We start from the raw sequence: 25,490 nt of genomic DNA, 5'->3' as shown, positions 1-25,490 counted from the left end.
GTTCAAGTATCTGTATTCAAAAAATGTAATTTGATAATCCCACATCCACATTACTTGATGTGAAGGCAGGGTGGAGGAAAGATACAGGAGAGACAGAACAAACTGATTTACTTTTCACATGAAAGTCACAACCAGGCTTTTATTAGGCCCCTGCCAACTTTATGGGCCCTAGAACCAAGGGTATATCCTCTGTTTTAGAAGAAAAATAAAAAAACATACCTTTTCAAAAAACATTTAGACCTAAAGATAGCAAGATTTTTTTAAAGACAGAGTAAGGGGGGGGGGGAGAGAGAGAGAGAGAGAGAGAGAAAATTTATATTTATTTTTTAGTTTTTGGCGGACATGACATCTTTGTATGTGATGCTGAGGATCGAACCCGGGCAGCATGCATGCCAGGAGAGCGCGCTACCACTTGAGCCACATCCTCAGCCCAGGTAGCAAGCTTTTTAAACAAAAGATAACAACAATTTACGTAAATAAAACCCTCCAAGAGAATATTTTACTTTGTCCTTCACACTCTAGGGGAGGGATTATCATTTTAAAAATTAGGGTAATACTCTCAAGTAAGAGTTAACTATCAGGAGCTCTAGGGGGTATTTCACTTTTGAGGTCTCTCTGCTTTCAGAATAATAAATCACAAAACATTTAGAAGTTATAACATATGACAAAAACAATTAAACATAAGATGCCCCCTCTAAATCTGATAAAAGTATAACAAAATCTAAGGCAATGGTGGAGAGAGATCTGAAATATATATCCTTAAGATAAAGAGTTTGTTTAATTCTATAAGAAACAGCAGAATGACAACTCAATGGGATAACAGACTAAACATTTGGACAAAAAGGCAATCTGCAAGAGACATGCAAACAAAAACTAATAAAAATGTTGTTTAACCATATTATTATTCAAACAAAAGTAAACTAAAACAATAGCAGGTTTTATATTCTTTTGGTCTATAAAGTATCTAGGGTTTGGCAAAGGAAATTCTCTATACACCTCTGACATATGCATTAACTGGTACCTGTTGTCCAGAGTGTGTTTTGACAATCTGTATCAATAGTCTTAGAGATAGACAGAGGCATTTGGTTGAACATTTTTTTTAATAATTTAGTTCCAAAAATGATTAGACAGTAAGAGTCAAGGACTTGAAGTTAGAGTCTCAGGTCCATCACCCACTTACCAGCCCTGTGATCATGATCAAGTTATTTAACATCTTCTCATTTAACCCCTTTTAAGTCTTTATATCCTAAGTCATATCCCTGAATGAGGATATTGAGCTGCTGCCTAATAACATCCTTACATTCAGTTGAAAAAAAATATATATATATATATAATAATTAGCATACTACCTGGTACTTGATAAATACCCAGGAAATATTGGAGATCAGTTACAGTTACAGCAAACTAACCTGGAAGTACAGAGGTATTTATTGATGCTTTGTGAATAACAACAAAAAGTGGTCAGAACCAGTTTAATAGAATACAATTAGGACAAGGATTGTCAATTGCTCTCTTGATTTACCATTCTCCCCTTATTGCACAGAAACAAAATGTTTAGTGAAGCAGCTGGCCATCCAGAGTCAACACTAAGCATCCCAGTCTTAGTTGAGTGGGTGGTGAAGAGTGCAACTTCTACATTGAACCTTTATTCTACATTGTACATTTAAAGAGAGCGTGCAGGCCCTACCAGGTCCCCATTTCCCCTTCCACTTGATGGAATATCATCATAGCTGTGGACCATTAAGGATGTGCAGAAGAGGATACAACCCAAGGGACAGTGGAACAAGATTGAAAGGCTGCAGGTTTCTACACAGTAGTGTGTAAACTATCTCCTGTTAGAGTCTGTAAACAAGTCAAAAATAACACCTGGCATTTTGCCAGGGGAATGTTAGAGTTCGTAAACAAGTCTGAATGGTGCCTGGCAAAATGCCAGAGGGAGTGGTTTGAGAAGTAACAAAAGCAAGCCATTAAGTGTGGAGATTCCTGATTGGTTGACTGCTGTATCTAGTTTATGCTAATTAGATAAGCTGTGTGGAATGTATAAATACTGCTCCTGTCCTGCAATAAAGGGCTCCCACTCCTGCTGTATCAACGTTCACAAGTTGTTCGTCACCCCCCGGTTATTTTGCTGCAGCCGGACTGCGGCAATCTCCACTGTGGACTCTGTAGGAAATGGCCTATCAGTCTGGACTGATAAGGGAAAGTGGAAGAAACTGTTTCTTGTTGGAACCACACAGACATTTGCAGTTTCTTTGACATGTAATGAAACTATATTTTAACTAATATAGCAAATAAAAATGATGGTGTCTGTGGCATGATAAAATGTTCACTATATTTTAAATTCAAAAGGCAGATCACCCAACAATTTGTTTTTTTTTAATTTTTATTGTTGTTTGCTCAAAACATTACATAGTTCTTGATATATCATATTTCACACTTTGATTCAAGTGGGTTATGAACTCCCATTTTTACCCCATATACAGATTGCAGAATCACATCAGTTACACATCCACTGATATACATATTGCCATACTAGTGTCTGTTGTATTCTGCTGCCTTTCCTATCCTCTACTATCCTCCCTCCCCTCCCCTCCCCTCTTCTCTCTCTACCCCCTCTACTGTCATTCATTTCTCCCCCTTGTATTATTTTTCCCTTTCCCCTCACTTCCTCTTGTATGTAATTTTGTATAACCATGAGGGTCTCCTTCCATTTCCATGCAATTTCCCTTCTCTCTCCCTTTCCCTCCCACCTCTCATCCCTGTTTAATGTTAATCTTCTTCTCATGCTCTTCCTCCCTACTCTGTTCTTAGTTACTCTCCTTATATCAAAGAAGACATTTGGCATTTGTTTTTTAGGGATTGGCTAGCTTCACTTAGCATAATCTGCTCTAATGCCATCCATTTCCCTGCAAATTCTATGATTTTGTCATTTTTTAATGCAGACTAATACTCCATTGTGTATAAATGCCACATTTTTTTTTATCCATTCGTCTATTGAAGGGCATCTAGGTTGGTTCCACAGTCTTGCTATTGTGAATTGTGCTGCTATGAACATCTATGTAGCAGTGTCCCTGTAGCATGCTCTTTTTAGGTCTTTAGGGAATAGACCCAGAAGGGGAATAGCTGGGTCACCCAACAATTTGTATAGTTCAAACTTTGTTTAAAATATTTGCTTTCTCCCTGCCTCTTTCCTTCCCTCTGTCCCTCCCTTCGTTTGTGTGTGTGTACATAGAAAATTTGTGTGTGTGTGTGTGTAATTAGACAATGTCAGGAAGAAGGTAAACTAAATTATTAAAAATACTAATAATAGTAAAGAAGAAGAAGGTAAACTAAATTGTTAAATATACTAATAATCTCTCTTGGTTTATGGGTGAAGTTTATGCAATTTCTGAATAGCTTCCCTGATTGTAATCATGAAAAATAATTTTCAAAAGAATAAGAAAACCAGTACAAACCAGAAAATGTTATATATAAAAGCTATCACATTTTTAAAAAGTCTTAAACTTCTATGATATATATTACTATGATATTTATTTTGGAGTAAATCACAACTGCTTTATCAGAGAGTTTAGAGTATTAAGAGTCTCCATGTAACATTCAGACACAAAATTCTTGCAGAACTTTAAAATATATCAGGCAGAATGGCTTTTCTTTTTAGGGAATTAGGAAAACCAAATTAAATATTTGTGAAAATAATCATTTTGCAAATACATAGCTTTTAATACAGTTAATTATTATTTAATTATTTTGACTATGGAGAGAAAGTTGATATATTGTATGCATTATAATGTCTTAACTGGTCAGAATTCTGTCTCTTCCTTTTATAGATAGGCACTGAATTTTGAATAAACAATCCTGACTTCCTCCTGCAACCATTAAATATGCTAGCTCTGACATAAAAAAAAGTAACCTTGAGGTGGAACTTTCTATTCTTTACTCAACACTAAAAGGCATAATATGAGAAAGCAGAGGTCATGTGGGTCTTTCTATTTATTAGAAAAAAGAGGTTGTAAGCAGATAATTTTATGTGCATGCAGGTGTCTTTCATATGAGAAGAAAGCTATGACATATATGTTTGATATGGAAAATAGGTTATCTAAGTATCCTTTAAACAATCACTTCAAGGAGCAATTCAATCAGGAGCGATCCAAACACATTTTATAAGGTTGGCTGCTGCATGTAAGTTCACAGAAAAAGTAAAAAGTAATTTAAGAACTGTCTTTCAAAAAAAAATCCGTATTTTCAATATCAAGTTACTGTTACAGAGACATTGGAGGAAGCTGATTGGTGGGGGTGGGAAGAAGGCTGCTGGTGGCATATAATGCACTTTGGGTTTGCTGTGAAGTAGGATTCAAAAAAGAAGAAGAAGAAGCAATTTCCCTCTTGACAACTAGAAAAAAAAATTGAAGCAGTGTATTTGTTAATGTCTAGGAGAATTAAAAATATGGTTAAAGAAAAGTTAAACACAAAGAATAAACAGTAATTTTGCTTTATGCAAAAAAACAGTATGTAAAGCAGTGAGGATGCACAGATATAAATTAAGACGAATAAAAGAGGTTGAAAAACTGAGGAAGATTTGAGATAAAGCTAAAAAATGGACTGAAAATGAGGTTTTCAGGGTCAGTAATACAGTTATAAGAAAAAGCTTGAATTATGTATAACAATGCAACTACACAAAGAAACAGTGATATCAACCAAAATCAAGATTCACCCAAAATGAAACTGAAAAAGAAAAAAGTTTTTCTTTTTTTTTACATCTTATGTACATAGCTTAAAGGCAATTTCATAGAATATTTTTAACAACCTATGATCAAACAGTTTTAAGATGCGGAATTTTCCATTTATAGCCAGACATGTAGGTGCTTAAAAAGTTTTAGATTTTGGAGCATTTCAGATTTTGAATACTTGGAAGGCTATTTAAATGTATTAATTTAATGAATATTTACTGAGCACCTACTGTGTACCAGGCCCTCCATGCTGGGGATTGGCACTATATTGTGAACACAGGGTTAATGTTCTAACAGGGAAAGTAGAGAATAAAATAATTTGGAAAAAATATATAAGTTAAGGAGGGAAATAAGAGCTGCAGACAGAGCATCTAGGGGAGTACACTTGCACTATGGGGAATTGGGGAGTCTTCAATGAAAATATGAAAATGAGAAAAATCCCAGAGATAAGGAAGTGAGTCATAAAGAATGATACAAGAGCCAGGTGTGGTGGCACTCGGCTGGAATCCCAGCGGCTTGGGAGGCTGAGGCAGGAGGATCACAAGTTCAAAGCCAGCAACAACAATTAATGAAGCCCTAAGCAACCTAACAAGCCCCTGTCTTAAAATAAAATATAAAAAGAACTGGGATGTGGCTCAGTTAAACACCCTTAGTTCAATTCAATCCCCAGTATCAAATATAAAAAAATAAAAGATAAAGGCATTTAAAGCAAAAGAAACAGAAAAGGAAAGGCCCTGAGGTGTCTCAGCTATAGAGATGGTGGTTTTTACTCTGGTTGAAAAAGGAAACTGGAACGACATGATCTAACTTACATCTGAACAAAATCACCTTGGTTTATTTGTGAAGCAAAGCAGGGAGACTGGTTGGGAAGCTGGTGCCATAAAGCAAGTGAGAGGTAATAGAGACCTGGAGAGCAAAATATGGCCCAGGAGATATACTGAGGTTTTCAGACAGTTTCAACACAGGGAGATGAGAGAGGGAAGAATTACAGGTAGCTCCAAGGTCTTCAGCCTGAGCCATTGAATCAAGTTTCCATGTTTGGAGATGAAGACGACAGACGTTAGGGGTTGGGGTGGGAAGATGGTCAGGAGATCAAGTTAAAATGCATAAGTGTCTAAAGGGGCAGTTGAATACATGACTTTGAAGTTCAGGTAAGAATTCTGGCCCAGAGATACAAATTTTAGAGGCACTAATGTTGAGAATATGATGATGAGACAGTCACGTAAATATGCACAGGAAATAGAAGCAGCCTGTGTTAGCCAGCTTTCCATTACTGGAAAAAATACTTGAGATGATCAATTTTTAAAGAGGAATGGTTAATTTTGGCTCCTAGTTTTGGAGGATATAGTCAATGGTTGGTTGGTCCTATTGTTTTTGGCCTGTGGCAAAACAGTACTTCATGGCATCAAGCATGTGTTGGAGCAAACTGATGACCTCATGATGACCAGGAGGCAAAAGAGAAGAAGAGGAAGAGGAAGGGGCTGGAGTCCCAATATTCTCTTTGAGGATATGCCTCCAATGACCTAACTTCTTCCCATTAGGTCTCTTAGAAGTTCTACCACCTCCCAATAGCATCACAGGGGCAGGGTACCACACCTTTAACATAAAGACCTCTAAAGGACATTTAAGATCCATGCTATAGACAGCCTAAGGCAGGAGGGTAGGGGACTCCAGTGTTTGGGAAGTTGATAAGAAGCAACCAGTACAACCGACAGAGCCAGTGAAGCAGGTAGCTGTGAAACAGCAGGAAAACCAGGCAAAACCAGGCAAGTGTGGTGTTCTGGAAGTCAAGGGAACAAAGTGTCCCCAAACAACAAAGCGGTAACTGTCAAAAGCTGTTTGTAGGTCAATAAAATGAGTACCAAGAACATGACCATGGCATATAGAATTCTTGAGGGCACTGGCGAAATTGATAAGGGCAGTTTTTTTTTTTTTTGGAGTAGTGGAAAAACAGAATCCTGTTGATACAGGGTTCAGGAGCAAGTAGAGGGCAGCAAATGGAGACTGAGAATGGAAAACTCCAAAAGTTTAGTGGTAAATGGAAGAATAGAAATGGAGAAGAGAAAATTTGTGGGGTTTTTTGTTTGTTTGCTTTTCTTTTTTTGACAGAAACAAATGTTAAGGAGCACTTACATTTTCTCATGCATTTGCATTATCATATGTTGTTAATAATTTGAAAGAAAATATCAGTGGTTTAATTATGAATGGATATAATGCAAACAAAAAAAATAAAAGAAGAATTCTATGGCTAAGATGTGGCAGAGAGCTGTGAGTAGTGACACTGTCTTGCTTCAGGATGGCAGACAGTGCCTCTAAAGAAATTCATGGCACCTTGGTCTATATTCTCTAATATTTTATTGCCCCCCTCTGCTTTTGCATAGAGGATAATTTATTATCAAATACTTCTGAAACCACGGTAAATTTTTCAAGAAACAGAGACTACACATAATTTTATGACTAATATTGCCTCCAAAGGACCAAAACTATAAAGGCATTTTTTGAAAGTTTCCTTATACTTAATGCTTGGTTCACATCTCATTTTAACTAATTTTTAAAAATTAAAGTGTTTTAAAAGCAGCATGAAAATATCCCTCCCTTAAAAATTAATGTTAAATCTACCCAATTTCTCTCTCTGCTCATAATTTTAAAACTTCACTTCATTTCTTGTATAATTGTGTCTTGAAACAATTTTCCCAAATTAAGTCCCACAGGAACCTTGATCCTACTTACATAGCTCTTTGCCAGCTCCTCATTAGATCAAATGATGCTACTTCTAGTTATTGTATAGTAAAATAACAGCTTTTAAACTTCTAATCACCTAATTAATATTCTGTCAAGCATCAGTATTTCAAGTCTGTTTTTCAGTGTTCCTTAATGAAACATCTAAGTACTATAATTATTTTCCTGTGATATATTATTTGCTCTTATTTTTCTGAAATCATGATGATTGCATTTTGTTCTGGGCAGTTTAAAACCAACATTTCAAAATAATTTCTAAAACTACTGATAATCCAATATTAGTCCACTTCACAGTAAGTTAAAAATACTATTTTTTTCAGTGTAAGTGATTGTGAATTTTAGTGGCTGATTTGTCCCATTTTAATCAGGAAACAAAAAAGTTTCTATTTTTCTGAATTTCACTTTCTTATTGTTGTTCTTGTTGTTCATAGATTCCTGTTGTTTGCAGAAGTCTATAAATAATTTCTGTCTATTAGCCTCATTACAACCCATGCTATCTTTACTGGACAGAACATTTACATCTATAATTTTCCTTTAGACATTTGCCCCATCTTGATAGACGTTTAGCCATCTGTTTTTTGGTGTTTTTTTTTTTTTTTTTCATGATCTCTTAGTGTTTCTCATGTCTCTAGGGACTCTCCTGCTTAACTGTAAACAATGTCAGCAGCCCAAAGAGGAGAAACAGCTTCTTGACACAAAATGTTTGGTTTTAGAACATTTCTCATAGCCTTCCAAGTAGGGCAGAACATAACTCTGCTATATTCTCACATGTTTTAAGACTTAGAAGTATCAAGAACATGGGCTCTCTGTTCCAAGTAAAATAACTTTCCCTCTACAAATCTCTTATGCTGTTCGAAACTGTTAAAGCATCAGATCCACGATAAAATGCTGACAATTCAGCTATTGACAGCATCAGGTAACCCGTGGCTGTGAAATACATGGTGCTTTCTCCAAGCTTGAATCGGACAGGATCTCACATATCTCCGATCTTGTTCTTGGTAAAAAGGGATAAAAGGAACTGAGAGAAATGCTCTTGGCTGGCACTGGCTGGGGTGTTGGAGGGATGAAGAGGTGTTAGCGAGAGGGATCCGGTATCGTTTTGTTTCACTAAAACCCTGGCTTGACAGGAAACATAGGGCAAACTTACCCAAAGAAATGGTGCATCCGCTGTGCAGGCCAAAAAGTAGATTCTCCCACCGCTACGTAGAATAAAGAAACTTATAGTTCCCTTTCTCTCCTGTTTCTGGCCACAGTCATCTTTCTTCCCTTCTTCTGCATTCACTATTGTACTCTATTCCAATCACTTAATTTTCTTTCTTAAAACTCTGAATGCCAAGAGTAAAAGCCCCGAGGAAGTTGTCCACGATTGTATGCCAATTCAGTCCAAAATCTATATAGACTCTTGGACCTGGTAAAATGAGAATGTGATTTGATTGACCTACTTTTAACTTTACCTTTTTAAAAATAAGAGGGATTGAGCAAATTTGAGGGTGAATTGAATTCTAATTCCAAATGCTGCAAATGTGCAAATGTGATCCCAAGTTTCTTACTGTGCTGAATGCCTTCTTAGTGTGCTGAATGAGCCGAGGTGGTAGCACCACTTAACATTTGACTGGAGAGATCCTATTATATTTCCTGATTTTTAAGAGATTACTTTGGAAAGAATTTTACTCACTTATGACACAAGGATTTCCTGAGCACCTACTAGGTGCTCAAGACTTTATAGCTCAGTGATTGAGTATCTTGAGCTCAGATTTCCTCAAGAAAGAGCAAGCCTTGGAAACAACAGCAATGCAGTATTGGTATTGCCATCATGAGTGGGGTGGGAATGGACGTAGGAGTGGCGATGCGTAGAAGGTGTCACAGAGGAAGTAAGACAATCAGGATACATGAGGCCAACAGCCACCGGAGAAGTATGAAAACTTGGAGTCAGAGTGAAGGAGCACATGTGTGGAGGTTCAAGGAAAGCTTGATGGCCCAACATCAGGTTTTGAAGCACCTTTCATCATGTAATAAGGGAACTTAATATGATATCAAAAGTCACATGAGCCTATGGGTCCTCCCCAATGATGATTAGTGTAAACACAAAATCCAATCCATTATTTTCTCAAATATTTCCATGGTTGAAAACCGTTACATACCTCTATTATATTTCATTACTGAAGTCTGTGGCAGAAGAATTTCTGAGAATTAGAAAAAACTGTTCTATGTTAAAGAAAGTTCTTCTCCTAGGACGTAAGTCCCTTTAAGTATTTCAATATCCATTGCTCTAAACTGGCAAAGCCTTTTAATATTGCCCTTGGAAAAGCAATAATTTATGTCAACTAATGTCCACAAGATGTCTACTGAACTGTGTACAGCAGGCTGGTAAGGATTTCTTAGGTTAATAGCAGACAGGTTTGTTGCTATTTTCATGGCCAAGTGTGTGTGTGATATTTAATACGGTGAATCTTCTCAGCTGTGTTTTGATCAACTAAAATATGTGTATCTGGAATTTCCAGGTGAATAAAAAAAGAACACATATAACATTCAAAAAGGCTGCTCATTCTTTGTTATTAAGGAACCCATGAGGGTTAATCAATGGGAACTTAAACTCTAGTTGAAAAATCTTAAGTAGGGTTAGAAGTGGACATACTAATATTTTCTCATTGAAACTGCATGGTCCAGCATATTGTATTGCAACAGAATGCAATAATCAAGTGTAATTACTTCTGCACAAAAAGCCCATATTAATCTTTTCTTGATGACCTATTTTCAGTGAGTTTTCTCCAGCAGCGCAATCACCCAAACAAATCTCCAGCAGGCTGTGTGTTATAGTTAAAAAAACAAAAACAAAACCAAAATCCCACTAAAAAGCCAGCATTCTTCAATTTATAAGTGAAAACTTGCTGCATAGAGGTATACTTTACCATCAGAAGACCCAATCTACCCCGTGAGGAAAGGTTTATATGCCATTATCATTGCAGAGACACTATCTGGCTGAATATTTTATCTTCACTTGTCTGAATGTCATGGAGTCTAATACAACTTAATCACTTGTCATATTTGTAAAAATGAGAAGTTTTTTTCCCCCTCAAATTGACAGATGCCGTAGGATTCTAATTTAAAACCGTGAAGGAAAAAGAAGAAAAAGAGGATGTCTTGTAAAGTTCCTTCCAATAGGGAACTGAAAGATTTTTTTTTAATAGGCATTTTACCATGGGTAGAGGGGTTGCTATGAAATTTTAAAGAATTTATTGGGGAATATAGAAGCATCTTGTATTTTCTTGATTTCTTCTGCCAAGAATACTGAATAGTTTTTTAAAAAGTAATGAAAAGGTGAGATAAGAATAAGTTGGAATCACAGGCATGACAGAGGCATCATTGGATATTTTCTTGTGGGCAGGATGGTACCCAGACTGTGCTGTATGTTAAAGGACTTAAGGGCAATGTGCCCTAGCCACTCTTGGTTAATTAAAAACGATTTCACTCTTTATTCTTCTTCACAGGAATCTATCCTGCAGATACTATTGCCATCTATGTTCATAATTCTTCAGAGTAGCCAAGAATCATGTGCATACTAAATCAGTCTTTGAAATTTTATCACCAAAATTTACCTTTATCACAAAAATAGCAGCTGCCACCTTCAAAAATTAAGCCTTGAGTTGGGACAGGCTTCATTGCAGGCATTATGTGACATTTTCCTAGCAGTTGGTGTTGAACAGAAAATTCATGAGTGTTTTAACATGCATGTGTTGCTTATAGGTTTTTCTAGTTGTACAATTATTTTAAATGTAATAGGGTGAGATATTGAGAACTAAAAAGCATTTCAGAACACAGATGCAAAACCAAATCAAATTCTGCATTCAAGTTTCTTAAGTAAATAATCGGAAATAAGTAATGTAGGCTTATGTTTTGTTTTTGTTTTTGAATATAGCACAAGGTGGGGGGGATATAAAAAGGCCTATATCAATTAAGTGAAACAGCAAATGTTCATGTTCAAAAGGAAGAAGTGCTACTCATATGCCAAAAGGAGCTTTTTAAAAATGAATTCATGTCTTTATTTTGAGTCTCCTTTTTCTGACTTTCCACAGACTTAAAATTGGATCCAAACACTCGAGTATTCATTATGTTATTCTCTATTCTGGTATGCTTCCACCAGGGCATATTTTATATCTGTAACTACATTAACTCCTCAAAACAAAAAGTATTTCTTAAAGTCTAAGTACCGTCACACACACACAGTAGCTACTCATGAACATCTGCTGAACTGAGTCTCATTGGCCTAAACTGGACTCAACTCCTTTGGACAGAGACAACACTGTGTTCAACTCACAGGAAGAAGCAGGTATTCTTTCTGACCCATATTTATGTAAAAGGCAGAAACGCCTGACTCAAAATTTCCAGGAATGTGCTGCAATTAAACTTAATAATTTTCACGAAGAATTTAATCTTTTAGTGTTCCCAATAAAGCAATATCAGTTTTAAGCTGCAGGAAAAATACATATATATCATATATATTCACATGAACATGCATATATATCCTTATTTATACATATATACATATATAAATTTTTATAACATATTTACATAAATGGATTTATATGCCTAAACATTATATGTCATTACTCCATCAGATGAAAACCATCAGATGAAACTTCACTGCAATCAAACCTTTCTAAAGAATAATTCAGTCAGCCATACATTTAATTAGACAAAGGTCTTGCATCCAACTCTTTATCACACAATATATTTTTTCATTAAATAAGGAAAATGTGCTGACATTTCCATCTTCAACGGTTGCCATTTTGTACCATTAGAGTCATTAATTCACTTTTCATGTGTCCTTAATACATCTATCTTAAGAGATAAACAGGAGTTGACAAAATACTATAGTATTTTTATAAATTAATATAAAAAGTTGTTAAAGTTTTTTTTAAGATCTGATAAGTCTAGTCTATGGATTATTTTCCATTGTACTGTTTTTATGTAAAATACAAGTTTTAAGTCATTTACAAAAATCCTAGTTCATGAAGTATGGATAGGACAGGCTTTAAGCAACCTGAACACATGGTTATTTAAGAGAGGATCTGTATTGGCAGACTGCTGGCTGAAATGCCACCAGAGCACGTGTGTTCATTATAGGAAGTACAAACCCAGGGTTTTAAAGGTGAATGAAACAAACAGTTGGGAGATGGGCACATGATAATCCTGTCCTGATATTAAGAATATGTTCAAATCCAACAAAACAAAACAAAAATAAAATTTATTTTAGTTTAGTTGTGACCATGGTTTTTACTACAATAAATCATTTTAAGGAACATCATTCCCTCTTATTGCTACTCAAGATACTGAGTGAATTAGAGGAATTGTTTAATTCCTAAAAATTTGGAATTCTACCATTTAAGAAATAAGCAGACTTTAAACCATCAATCTGTATTCCTCCTTCTTCTTTTCTATCCTCCAAATTACCAGCTTCTGTAGAACTGTACATAGTGGCTGCCTCTACTCTTCCTTCATGGGTGTTTGGACTCCATGTTCCCTGCTACAGTTTTCATCTGACAAGGAAAGACACTTCCTTGCTGATTAGCCTAGTCTCATTCTTCAGAAAATGGTATCAGGTCCCATCAATTACACCAACTATATCTGTACCAAGTGAGGCAGTATATTTGACAGTGCTTGGACATAAAGGTAGTATATAAAGAGGACATATCATACTCCAAATAAACTATCAAGTTTCTACTGTGACTGCCATGATCTAACAGCCTTTCAGCCAATCATCCTGATTCCTTCTCTCTCTCTGATTCAATCCACTCTGCCCTATGATACCTGCATCCTCCTCCTAATATAAAGACATTTGCTGAAGTCATTTCACTGCTCAGAACACTTCAGTTGTCTTCCACTGAGCAATGGAGAAATGTCAAATTCTAAACTCTTCAATCAGTCATTGGAAACCTTGCCTATTCTTTAAGACTGTGACTCCAAAACACCCTTCTAATTAACTGTACCCTCCCTCCAAGCACCACATTCTGACTCTTATTCCATGCTTTCTTGTATCCAGTCCTTTTTGCCCCTGAGGTTCTTTGTTCCGTAGTGACCTTGAGGTCTTACCCATCTACCTTGCAGGGTCTTAGCCCCAGCCCACCACCTCCTAGAAATCTGTCTGAAGGTGAATTTAAGACTAAATATAAGCCCACACAACTCATACTCTCACACCCTGCAAATTCTTTGAGAACTACTTACATGTGGATTTTTCTATCTTGTGAAGATTTAGTAGACCAGTGGAGGAATATTATCCCTTGGGGAATAGTTACCATGAAATGCTCAACAAAGGTTCACTGAAATAATTTGCTCTTACGTCATCTCTATTGAATATGAAGGTATGAGAGTGGATATTTGGACCACCTAGAAAACTTCATTGTTATCTTTGAAATCAAGTTATTAGTGCTTTTTAAAAGCACTATATAATAAAACAAATAGCCTAGACCTGATAAATAATGACACTTTTATTTGAGAAACAACACAGAAAAAAATTGCTGAAATGAAAAAAAAAATACATAGATAAATCTTGATTCTATTTCACATAGGAAATAGAAATTTCTTATAGGAAATAAGAAATAATTCTGACAAATTTTGCATAAAAGAAAAAAATGGAATAGCAGGAATATGTATTATTAACAAAATGAAAGATATTGATGTGCTTGTGTCCTGATAAATGGCACTTGAAAGCCCATCTCCAAGGCTGCTTCACCTGTCCTCCCACCTGCTGATACACTTGAGTCTCTGGACCAGCTCCCAGACTGTCTGGCCTCCTGAAATCTGGCTTGCAAAGACTATAAGGTCAACCACTGTAGTCCATACTCCTCCTTCTAGGGTTACTCAGAAACTGAAACTGCCTTATAAAGAGAAGAGAGGGATGGGAAGTTTTCCAAGGCCTTTGTCCTGTGGCACTGGCTTTGTTATAAAACTTGCCAATATCTCTACCTTAAGAAAAATGAACTAAGACTTGTAGTATCATCAGTTTGGCCTAGATTTGTGGTTTTAAACCCCGTTATATACTGTAATCACTTGGGGAATTTTAAGAAAATATCCGTGTCTGGGCCCAGGACCTACACATTATAAAAAAAAAAAAATCTTGATTTGATGCCTGGGCATTAGTATGTTTTAGAAGTTACTCAAGGGCATTAGTTAATTCAGGGTGCTATAACAAAACACCATAGACTGGCTGGCTGGAACAATGGACTTGTTTATCACAGTTCTAAAGGCTGGAAAGTTCAATATCCAAAGGATGGCAGATTTGATTTTTGGTGAGGGCCCTCCTCCTGGTTTGCAGATGGCTTCCTTCGGTGCCCATGTCCTTAGAGGTAGAAAAACAGAGCTCTGGTTTTATCTTCTTTTAAAAGCACTAATCTTATTCATGACAGCTCCATCCGGAAGACCTGTTCACCCCAACAAAATCACCAAATTGGCAGTTAGGAGTTCAATAGATGGATTTTTGAAAAGAAGCACACACTCAGTCCATAACACCAGATAAGCCCAAAATGCAGCCAGGACTTAGAACTCCTGACCTAAATCAATAGCCATCGTCTTTTTTGTGAACTGAAACAAACATGATGCAGCATCCCACACATTCATGATATCCACACCTGTGTGGCAGCTGACACACTTAGATAGACTATTCAAGAAAATGTGTCAGGATGCAGATAGGTAAAGATTTCATTATAGAAATAATTTATAATCAGATAACAATATGAGTGAAAGCCATGAGGAAATCTAGGAAGTTCCTTCTATCTGCTCAGCATTTTCTGAGCATGTATTCAGGACTCTAGTTGTGACCACAATCTCTTAAAAGACATCGTGTCAAAAAAACACCATTTTCATTGGTGCTGAGTTAATCGGTTCTGAGAAAAGTGCAAGTACAGTTCAAGACCCATCTTTAGGTAAATACGTTAGGGCTTTAGGATTCAAGAAATAAGCAGTTGCGGTGGTGATAGCTAAAAGAGTAGAAAAGTATGGAGAAAGTGCTAAAAAGGAAGGTAGAGAGAAGGCAGAATGACTCTCCAAGAATGGAAAGAAACCTATAGCCTAGTCATTATTATCCATATTTTAACAGAAAAAATCTTTCTTCCTTATTAATTAATAAGTTATTTCTTCCCAAATATATAAGAAATACATTTCCAAGGAAACTTGTAAAAAATTTCTCTTTATAATGTGGACATAAATTGACTCATACTTATTAAATAAGACCAACAATTTCACAACAACCAGGACCCTGAATAATTGAGTTTACTTTAATACCTGTGGGCAAATATCAGAAGGAAGAAAGAAAAGAAAAAGACAACCAGCCTATTTTAACACATTGGAATTTTTAGTAGAAACATCTGTTAACCAATATTTTAAAAATTATGTTAACTACAAAGCCCTCCAAATTTTACTAATGTATTAAAAGTACTTTTATTATAATGATAGCAAATAGCATTCATCTTCTCTCTGTCAAATTCTTTATCAAGATGCTGAGGAAACCTGAGACTATTTAATTATCTTAAATTTATGCTCAGTGGAAGTAAAGATAAACAGGAAGAGGAAACAGCAAAACCACAAAAATAAAAAGGAAGGGAGGTAGGTTGGTTGATGAGAATAAAATCAAGCAAAGATCCTAACAAAGAGCATTTTTCCTTTTTCCTTCTTTTGTCACCTGTGAGACAAACTCATCCCAGCCTCCATTCCACTGAATTCAGCTCAATTCAAATACATGCTGTACATCCGCTCTGTGCAGGGCTAAGGTAGATGCTGTCCATCATCCCTAATATCAATGATAAAATAATATTCAAACTCCAAAACAGCAGCATCCACTTGATGTAACCACACTCTCCATCATTTGCCTGGTTTCAGAACTGTCTTGGGCCATCTTGACTAGAGAGGACTTATTCAATCACATGGCCTTGGACAGACAATACTGTCTTGTTTGGTTCAAGATGTTTCATTTCTCATTACTGACCACCCTTCACTCCCATTACCCTCTCCTCCCTTGGCTATTTGTTTTCATTATATTTGAAAAACACTATAACTTGATTTAAAAGATAACAATAAAGTTTTCTAGGTAGTCCAAATTCCCACTCCAATGTCTTAATATTCAATAGTGCTGGCAATTCAGTGAGTCTTTGTTGAGCACATCCTGCTAACTATTTCAGCACAGAAGCAGACACAGTGACTTGATGCCCTGAAACCCTGGGACATAACCAAGAAGCACTGATGACAACTCATCTAGAGTTCAATGCTGCCTCAAGATTGCTCCTGCCACTACACCTGCAGTATCAGTCATGGGACCTTTGTTTTTTAATGCACAGGTAGTGTCTGGATCCAGGTGGTGTTTATATGTATTTCTGAGAGAATCAATGAAAGTGAAGTACTGGTGCCTCAGGTGGCATTATTAAAAACAGGTCAAAGTAAATGCTAACCAAACTCTTAGATTGGGATCAATATCAAAAGGAAGGAAGGAAGGAAGGAAGGAAGGAAGGAAGGAAGGAAGGAAGGAAGGAAGGAAGGAAGGAAGGAAGGAAAGAAGGAAGGAAGGAAGGAAGGAAGAAAAAACAATGGAAATTGGTCAATCTCAACAACCAAAAGCTAACGCTGTGTAAGAAGATTCATGGTACAATCTTTCTAGGACTTTATGCCTTAAGAATTTATTAAGCACCTACCCAGGATTCTAGGTCCAAAAAGCTAAGAATGAAATACAGTCTTTGTCCTCATGGAGCTGGTCAGGGGGTAGCGGGAGACATAGACGAATTGCAAAACAATATAGTGGGTGCTAGAACAAATTTGGAAAATGTGCTTTGGGAAATGACTCACTTCCAACCACCAACTGTTGAACCACAGCCTATGAAGGATTCAAAGTGGCCCTTAACTTTCTTCACCTATTGCTGCTTAATCAATGGCCACCATAATGTCTCTAGGGCTGAGACTACATAAACCAGAAATAACCTTGCTACAATGTTTCAAATAATTTTAATGACTTTAGAATTTTTTTCCAGTTGTGTTTTCTCATGAGTTCTCTCCTTCATTCCTTTGTCAGTTTTTGTTGTTGTTACTGTTTTGTTCTTTTTGTTACCATTTTGTTCTTCCTGGGGATTGAACCCAGGGCCTTTTTTGTTCAAGGAAAGCACTCTACTAACTGACTATATCTCCAGCACTTGCTGCTGCTGCTGCTGCTGTTCTCAGCACTGTTCAAGGGAAATATCAGCTCTATATCAGCCCTGCTCCTTGTAGCACCCACCATAGCTCCATGGCCTACTGAGCACTGAACGTGTGGCTGGGGTGATACAAGAAGTGCATGGTTTTATTTTAGTAGGTTTTAAATTAAACAGCCACACATACCTAGTGGCTATGACACTGGAGAGCATCGTTTTAAAAGAGAAGCATTTAAGGATTGTATAATAGACTAAAATAATTTTTCCCTTAATGCCTACTATGACATACATATGACATACATATCTTCTAAAGATTATGAGACAGAAATTGGTTTCCTTCTGTAACCTAAAGTTCTTTCAAGGGATTACTTCCAACAAGACATTTAAAATTAAAGCACAATCGAAATATATATATATATATATATATATATATATATATATATATATATATATATATATATATATATAATTTAAATTGGCTCTTTTACCAGTGCCACTCTTGATGGAGTGGGAAGAATTTAAAAATATTTGAGAGTTAACACTTTTAACACATTGAGAGATATTTGGAAAAGATGGTTAGTCTCAAGTAGTTGTGAACTGAGAAAGTATTTTAAGTGAGATTTAAAGAAGAGCTTCAGTTTGGGGACTGAATCGGATTAGCTGGATTGCAGGCATCACAAATACCAGCAGTCTGTATGTTCATGCACCGCTAAATTATTAGTGCCTCGCTGCATGATGCTTGGCAGATGTCAGCATTTAGTAAACAGGCCACGGGTGAGTAAAGTAGCACCCATGGGACTGGTTCATGTCTGGACTGTGGGGGTTCTTACAAGAACATATGCATTTGTCAAGACCTTCAGCTGGTACACTGAACAAAAGGGAAATTATGCCTTGAATTTTTAAAAAGGAAAATAAATGGGGCTCACATGGGAAAAGTCACATAGGGGCTCCATAATAAAGCAATCCAGACTGTGAAAAAAAAAAAAAAAAAGCAGCATCACCTCCTACGTAATGTAAATTCCTAACAGAAAACTGATCTGGAGGTGAAAATAGAAAACACCTCAGGTTCTGGGGTCAGAAGGAATATTCAGATTGACACAGGCTGTGTGATGTTAAGTAAGTCATTTCACTTCTCTGTGCCTGTTTCCTCAAGTTCAAAACACCTGTCACAAAGTACTCTTTGGAGAAGATGGATGATAAAATGGATAGAGAATGTTCAGTACTGGGACTGCACCAGATAGATACTGGAGTAGAAGGTCACAGGAAATAAAGCACAAGCCCATTTTCTTCATCTGATCGGGAGGGCTCTGTTTCCATACTCTGGTCTGAGGAGCTGGCAAAGGGGCACCAAGCAAAACTCTCAGGTTAAACATAGCTCATCTTTTTGGAGTAAGGGCATTGGGGAAATGCAGCTCATACTTGCAGAAGAAAAAAAAAAAAAGTTTTGGCCAGAAGCAAAATTCCCACAACATAAAATTTTAAGTGAGATTCCTAAGCTCTAGTGCAGATATGAGAACAGAAGTGAATTCATTGATGAAATGATTCGTCCTGGCAAACTTAAAGGAGGAAGAAATGAAACAAAGAAAATTGCTGCTGTCCTAATCAAAAGCAATGAAATGGGACTTGTTATAGGGGAGTGGTGAGAATATACACCTTATATTTGTGGTAGTTTTGGAAGAAAATTGACCAAGCTGAGAGTCACAGTATGTTGAATTCCACTGACTCTATACCAAGGCTAAATGAAGGAATTAAATCTTGCAGAAGTATTAGAGACAATTCGTATTTGGTGTGGCTCCCACAGCAGTAAGACATGACTAAAATACTGGGATCTGATTCATTACACATTTAATAACAATTCTTTAAAATCTCAATTTAATGTACTTTGTTGTACTATAAGTTACGTAAGTCAAAGATACTGAGTTCTCATTAATGGAAAGAAATGATTCCTTAAAAGCTGTCAAAACACTTAGCTCTCCTCTATGACTCACAGTTAAGCTTCCTTACAGGAAAGCCACTGCAGATTTTCCCATAAGATACACCTGTTCAGTGGTTCAGGAAAAGATCTGTTGCAGTCATCCACTCAAACGATAACTTGTCTGCCTGGAGAGTTGTGTGAAAGAAGCAGTGCCAACTACCTGCCCAGTTCAAACCATCAGGACACTTGGGGCACAGAAAGTGATGCTGTCTTGACCACTCAGGCATTCTTAATTGCCAACAACGAACGCCTACAGCTCCTTCCTGGATAATAAGAATGACAGATTAGAGCTCAAACTGTATCAGAGCTAACACCCTGCCCAGCAAACCCTAACAGTCCTCAGACTTTGAGTGAGCACCCATTACAAGTGCCAGGCTAGATGACTCTATGGACAATGAAGATGAAGAATAAATACATATAAAAACAAAAAAGTAGGTGTTGAGGGAAAATAATTGAAATGGATACTGCCATTTGTAGATAATGTACTTCATTTCTGAAACACTGTACCCCAAGATCAAGATATTCATCCCATTTAGATTGCCAATGCCTCTCGGCCGGCAACAGTGTAAAAAACTAACATTGTTAAAGTGGTGAAGAATACAAAAGGAGTCATCTTGTAGTCTTAAAAAAAAAAAAGAAAGAAAGAAAAAGAAAAGAAAACACATTTTGAGTTCTAATAGAAGCTACTTCAATGTCATTACATTAGTTTGGGATGAACATCTTAAACAGTGAATTGAATTCTTTACCCTTAAATTTTATATCATCAAAGAGCTAAGATAAATGTCTAATAAACCAAAGTCTATATGATTAAAGCACTCTACAATAATGCTTTGCTGAGAAAAAAAAATACTTTGCAAATGTGGTATATTCACCTAATGGAATATTACTCAGGCATAAAGAAGAATGAAGGACTGATAAATGCTATAACATGAATGGATCTTGAAAACATTATGCTAAGTGGATGAAGCAGGATAGAAAAGGCCACATTTGCATGATTCTATTTATAAGAAATGTCTAGTAGGAAAATCTATAGAGACAGGAAGTAGACTGGTGATTGGCAAGAGCTCGAGTCAGAAGGAACAGAAAATGATGGCTAATGAGCATGGAGGGGTTTTTGGAAGTGATAAAATGCTCTAGAATTCAATGTTAATGGTAGTTGTGTAACTGAATATATTAAACACCATTGAACTGAATGCTTTAAAAAGATAAATTGACATGTGAATTTTATCTCAATTTTTTTTTAATTCACAATATACTCTCAGCCTGTTGTTTTGGTGAAGTACAAAGCAATGTTCTAGTTTCTTTCCTTAATACTGTGAGATTTATTTAAATAATAATTCAAGTTTCAAGAGGATCTGGCTCTGTTGTTAAAATAGATCCATAACAGAAATGCAGAAATGTAAATTCAACAGGTGTGTATTCAATGATCACAGCACTTTTTAAAAACGTCTTCCCCTCTCCAGAATCAACTGTAAGGTTTTAGCATCACCAGGAACAAAGAATCCCCTGCAAATCTTATATGTCAACTGTGTGCATAACATCACCCCTGAGCACTTTGATAAAGCTTTTGGAATTTAAATCATGTCAGTGAATATAGTGGGGTTTGGGCAGTCATCATCATATTTGCAAAGAGTTTCTCATTAGGTAGAACTTGAAAATAATTTCTGTTTGTAAAGGTCACTGTGCCAAGAGCAGCACCTTCACTCGATGAAAATGCAGGTTTAATATCTTCTTTATTATGAACAATCTGAAATTTAAAAAGTGGGATTATCTGACTAAAAGGGGTTAAATATGTGTACCTACAAACCAAGGCACATTTTCCAATTTTCAGGTTAATGCCTTCAAACCATATGTTACATTCCATCTTGGCTAAATAGCCTCACGAAGGGGAGGGGAACATTAATAACATGCAAAAAAAATCCAATCTTACAATTCTTCTGCAAAATGACGGGAAAATCGAATTCTGCTTCCCAAGCAAATATTCAAACTGGCTTTTTTGGAAAGCAATGGCAGAGGAAGGCGGTGAAAAAAAAAGTCGAATCCATGAACAAATCCATCAACCTGCAGCTCTCCTCTGACTTTGGCAGCAGGGCAGAAGGCTGATATTTTGATTGAAACTTTTTTTTTTTTTTTTAAGTGACTGCCCAGACTTGAATGTGACTAAATTGAAAGTACTAAAAAACACTGAACAGTCAGGTCGGTGCTTGTTCTGTTAGTACTACCTTTCAGGTGTGTGTGAAATGCACGACAGACACGTGTGTCTTCCATTTAAGTCCATAATACCCGTGGCATAAAAATGAACGGCAAAACGCAACACACAGTACGTAGCCCCCTGGGCGCAGTTGTATTTCTGCTCACTTATTTGTCTTCTTATGTGTATCTAAAAGGCTATTTCCACACTTTGCAAAAGAGGGAAGAGAGCGGCGGGGACAGGGACCCTAACAACGCAACCTCTTTTCCAGGGTCCTGAGCACGCATCCCCGTGGGCAAAGGGAAGGTGGCGGAGGCAGGAGCTGGGGAGAGGGCGCGTACCCCACGCAGCTGACATCCGTCCTGCCACCGCCAACATCGCGGGATCCGAGGTGATGGTCCCTGTTCTCTGCTTGCTCTAGATGGCGGCGGCAGCTAGTAGGGAATACTCTGAAATCCCCCCAACCGCGTCCCACCGGGCCCGGAGATGAAACCCCACCGCGGTCTTGATCACTCACCAAGGCGGCAAACACAGAGGAGCTGAATGCAAGCGAGGAAGCGCTTGAGGATTAGCATTTCCAGACGGTCCGGCGCCCCTCAACGCGCCGTTTCTCCGCTGCTGGGGGTGGAGAGGGAGGGGGCACGAAGGCAATGTTATTTTTTTTTTTATCCTCCAGTGTATAGACTGATGTGAGACTGTGTGTGCGTGTGTGCGGGAGAGAAAAAGAGAATCGAGAGAGGAAGAAAAAAAAAAAAGACGCGTGGTGGCTCGGGGGACCAGCGAGCCGCTAGCCGAGGCGCATGTCGCCGGGAGGGCTGGCGGGCGGGAGTTTGCCTCCGTCGCCGGCTGCTGCGGTCAAGGTCTGAGCGCTCTGAGCGCAGCAGCTCCTGAGTGCGGGTACGCGCTCGGGCAGGCTGTGCGCGCCGCGGCGCCCGGCGGGGGCGGGGGCTCAGGACCGCGGAGGGAGCGTGCGGCGGACCCCGGTCGCGCGCGGGGGGCGGAGGGGCGGAGGGGCGCGGCTGTGGCTCAAGGTCTGGATCCCAGGGTAGCGATTCACATACCGATGCCCCTCCCCCTGTCTGCTGCCGGTGGTTTCGCTGCCCTGGAGTTAGTGGAACCTGCTGGGGTTTAGAATCTTGGCGGAGAAAACGTCTCTTCATTAAGACTCCTTCATCCTTTAGGAAGAGAAGAGGAGGCCAGACCCCCATTGTCCCGCACAGCCAGAGGTTGACCTTTGGGCTTCACCCCTGGGAATATTTTTCATTTTATTGTTGTCCTCTCTGCAGATGCTAAGTGGGCCCAATCAGAAAGTGGTGGGGTAAACTGGGTTCTCCTCCCCCTTTCCATTTTCTAAATAGCTAAAGTAGTTCCAGACCCCATTGCCTCCAGGGCCATTAACTACAAATAATCTCCAGCCCTGATTGTGACCAGTCTGACTGCCCTTTCCCTAGACCCCAATCAAACGATCCTGCTGTGCACAGCTGCTGGGGGAAGTTTCAACACTGTAGTGGTGTTGCTGGACAGAACGACCCTGTGCCTTCTTGCACGGGTGCGTAAGGGAAGAATTTTAATTGCTTGATTGAAGAGTATACAAAAGAAATATAATACGGCTTCTGCTGCCTCAGAGCTGGAAATGCCACCCTAGATGTGCTTATTTCTATGGTGGTGTTTGTGTTTGTAAGTAGACTACAAGCGCCTGGATCTTAGGGAGTTTGCCTTTAGTATTATAACCACAGTTCCTGAAGAGTGGGAAAAGAAGTCAGTAGGTGTTTGTGGAATGACCTTGTATGCCCAAAGGAATAATGATATGACAACTGTCGGTATCCTCCAAGAACATCAATACTGAAAATTTGTAAGATTTTCACCTATTGATACCCTTCAGTTATTAGTATATTTTCAACTTATAAGACACCTATTTTAGAACCCTTTAAGAGTCTGATGTAAGGCACAGAAAACCAAGTTGTGGAAATATTCTTTGTATTCTTTGTAACAGTTTGATGTAGGTATCTGTACAGTGTGTACTCCAGTGTTCCGTTCTCATCTCAAAAATATGGTATTCCAGCTTTACAAAGTTGAAAGAATAATTATTGCATACAAAATTAGGTTTCAAGTGTATTTCAGCTGCTACTACAAGTTCTTAGGAATTCCTACAGCCTCTGCACACTTGGCTAAATGTGCAGAGGTAATGATGTAGCTTGCTATTGCTTCAGGAATTGACTATAGTAGTGTAATAACAGATTTTGAAACTATCTATAGTGTGTATTCAGGAACACATGTGAATAACAAGAACTTGACTCTCAGTCTTATTCTTCTGATGAATAGAAATGGAAATGCTACAACTTTTGCAAGAAATAGAATGGAAATTGACAGTTGCTCAGACAAGTTTCCACAGAGGAAGAAATTTTTGAGCAATTTTTGCAGGGGTAACAAGAAGTTTGCATATAAAATCACTGAGTTCAGAGACAGTGTTTATTGAATGTGGACTGGAGTAGTCAGGGAAGATATTAAAAAAAGCACTAGCAGGACAAATTGAGGTCATAGGGGGTGGGGACAAAAGTGAAAGAAGCAGAGGTCATATATTATTTTTAAAACAGTATGAATTCAATTTGATCAGATCAAAAGGGTTCATATTACGGCAAACACTGATTTCCTAGTAGAGCAGCCTTTACCTGAACTACTAAGTTGCTTCAATAGGGTGATAATACTATGGAAATATGAAATAAACTTTACAAAGAACTTCAACTCTCCAGAAGAAGCTGTTTGCTCAGGGGAATGTATGATTTTTCAGGTCCCAATTATCTAGAGGCTTCTCCACTAGCTTATGAGAATGATTTAACAATAATAAAAAACCATTCCTTCTCTCTCATTTAGGCAGTAAGTCACATTACTAGTCATTCTTTAGAGTTAGATCATCAAACAAAGGCACTGTTAAAAGTTTCCTTAGTAAAGAGGTCTATGGTCTCTGCTAATTTGGTTCTCAGAGTTAAGATTATCATCATCCACCTGGGAGAGCACAAATGTCACCATGAGGTAGTAGTCATGAGAGTTAGTGACAGTGATGGAAAACTGACCTAGAGGACCAGTTGATGTGGTTCTGATAGTCCTGACAGTGCTGTGGGAGGTTGAGGTCCTTGGAAAATAGGTCACTGAAACAGCCCAGCTGTGGGAAAACAGGAGTCATAAGAAGGGTGGGAATATCAAAAAGGTACCTAATCTCACATTTCACAATTTTATTGAGGCCATGGTCATTTCTGAGATGTGTTACCCAATCAGTTTACATTAGCTCTGTGAGTAGAAGTATAAACTTGCAAAACCACATGCCTTCATCTACAGTTTGAATATGTGTATGTGTATATGCAGAGAGCGGGGAAGGGAGGGAGGGAATAAGTAAGCAGTAACTTACTTTGGTGAATTAGATTAATTTGCTTCTCATCTATATACCATCCTGGAGCATTTTGTAAACTCATGCAAAAGGCAAAACTCAGGACTATTATTGTTCTCAGGATGTATATAACCTACCATTTAATAATGAAACGTTAAAGCAAAAAGAGAAGTGATTCTATCAGATGCACAAAGGTAAGGAATATTTCTGGAAGTAAATAATGTATAACTGAGGATTTGACAAAAATTTCACAACTCAAAATTTTCATAGATAGAATGGATTTGAGGTTCTTTAAAATTTGTTTATATTC

The 25,490-nt window shown here is 37.7% G+C and overlaps 1 protein-coding gene across 4 annotated transcripts in view; it reads right to left on the bottom strand.

The window, feature by feature from the left end:
• The window catches only part of Ptprz1 (protein tyrosine phosphatase receptor type Z1), a 183,360-nt gene extending 160,659 nt beyond the window's left edge, over positions 1-22,701 (bottom strand). For 2 of the 4 annotated variants that reach the window (XM_058572131.1, XM_058572132.1), the window contains exon 1: positions 22,316-22,701. In XM_058572131.1, coding sequence (XP_058428114.1) covers positions 22,316-22,373 — 58 coding nt within the window. In that variant the 5' untranslated portion in view covers positions 22,374-22,701. The remainder of the gene's footprint in view (positions 1-22,315) is intronic. The other 2 variants (XM_046422389.2, XM_046422390.2) reach the window with 1 other exon arrangement.
• Positions 22,702-25,490: the final 2,789 nt, after the last annotated feature.

Source organism: Marmota monax, unplaced genomic scaffold, assembly GCF_021218885.2.
Source record: "Marmota monax isolate L192 unplaced genomic scaffold, Marmota_monax_Labrador192_F-V1.1 WCK01_AAM20220418_F8-fsc00027, whole genome shotgun sequence".
Classification (NCBI taxonomy): Eukaryota; Metazoa; Chordata; class Mammalia; order Rodentia; family Sciuridae; genus Marmota; species Marmota monax.
This window is presented reverse-complemented; position numbering and strand designations above follow the sequence as displayed.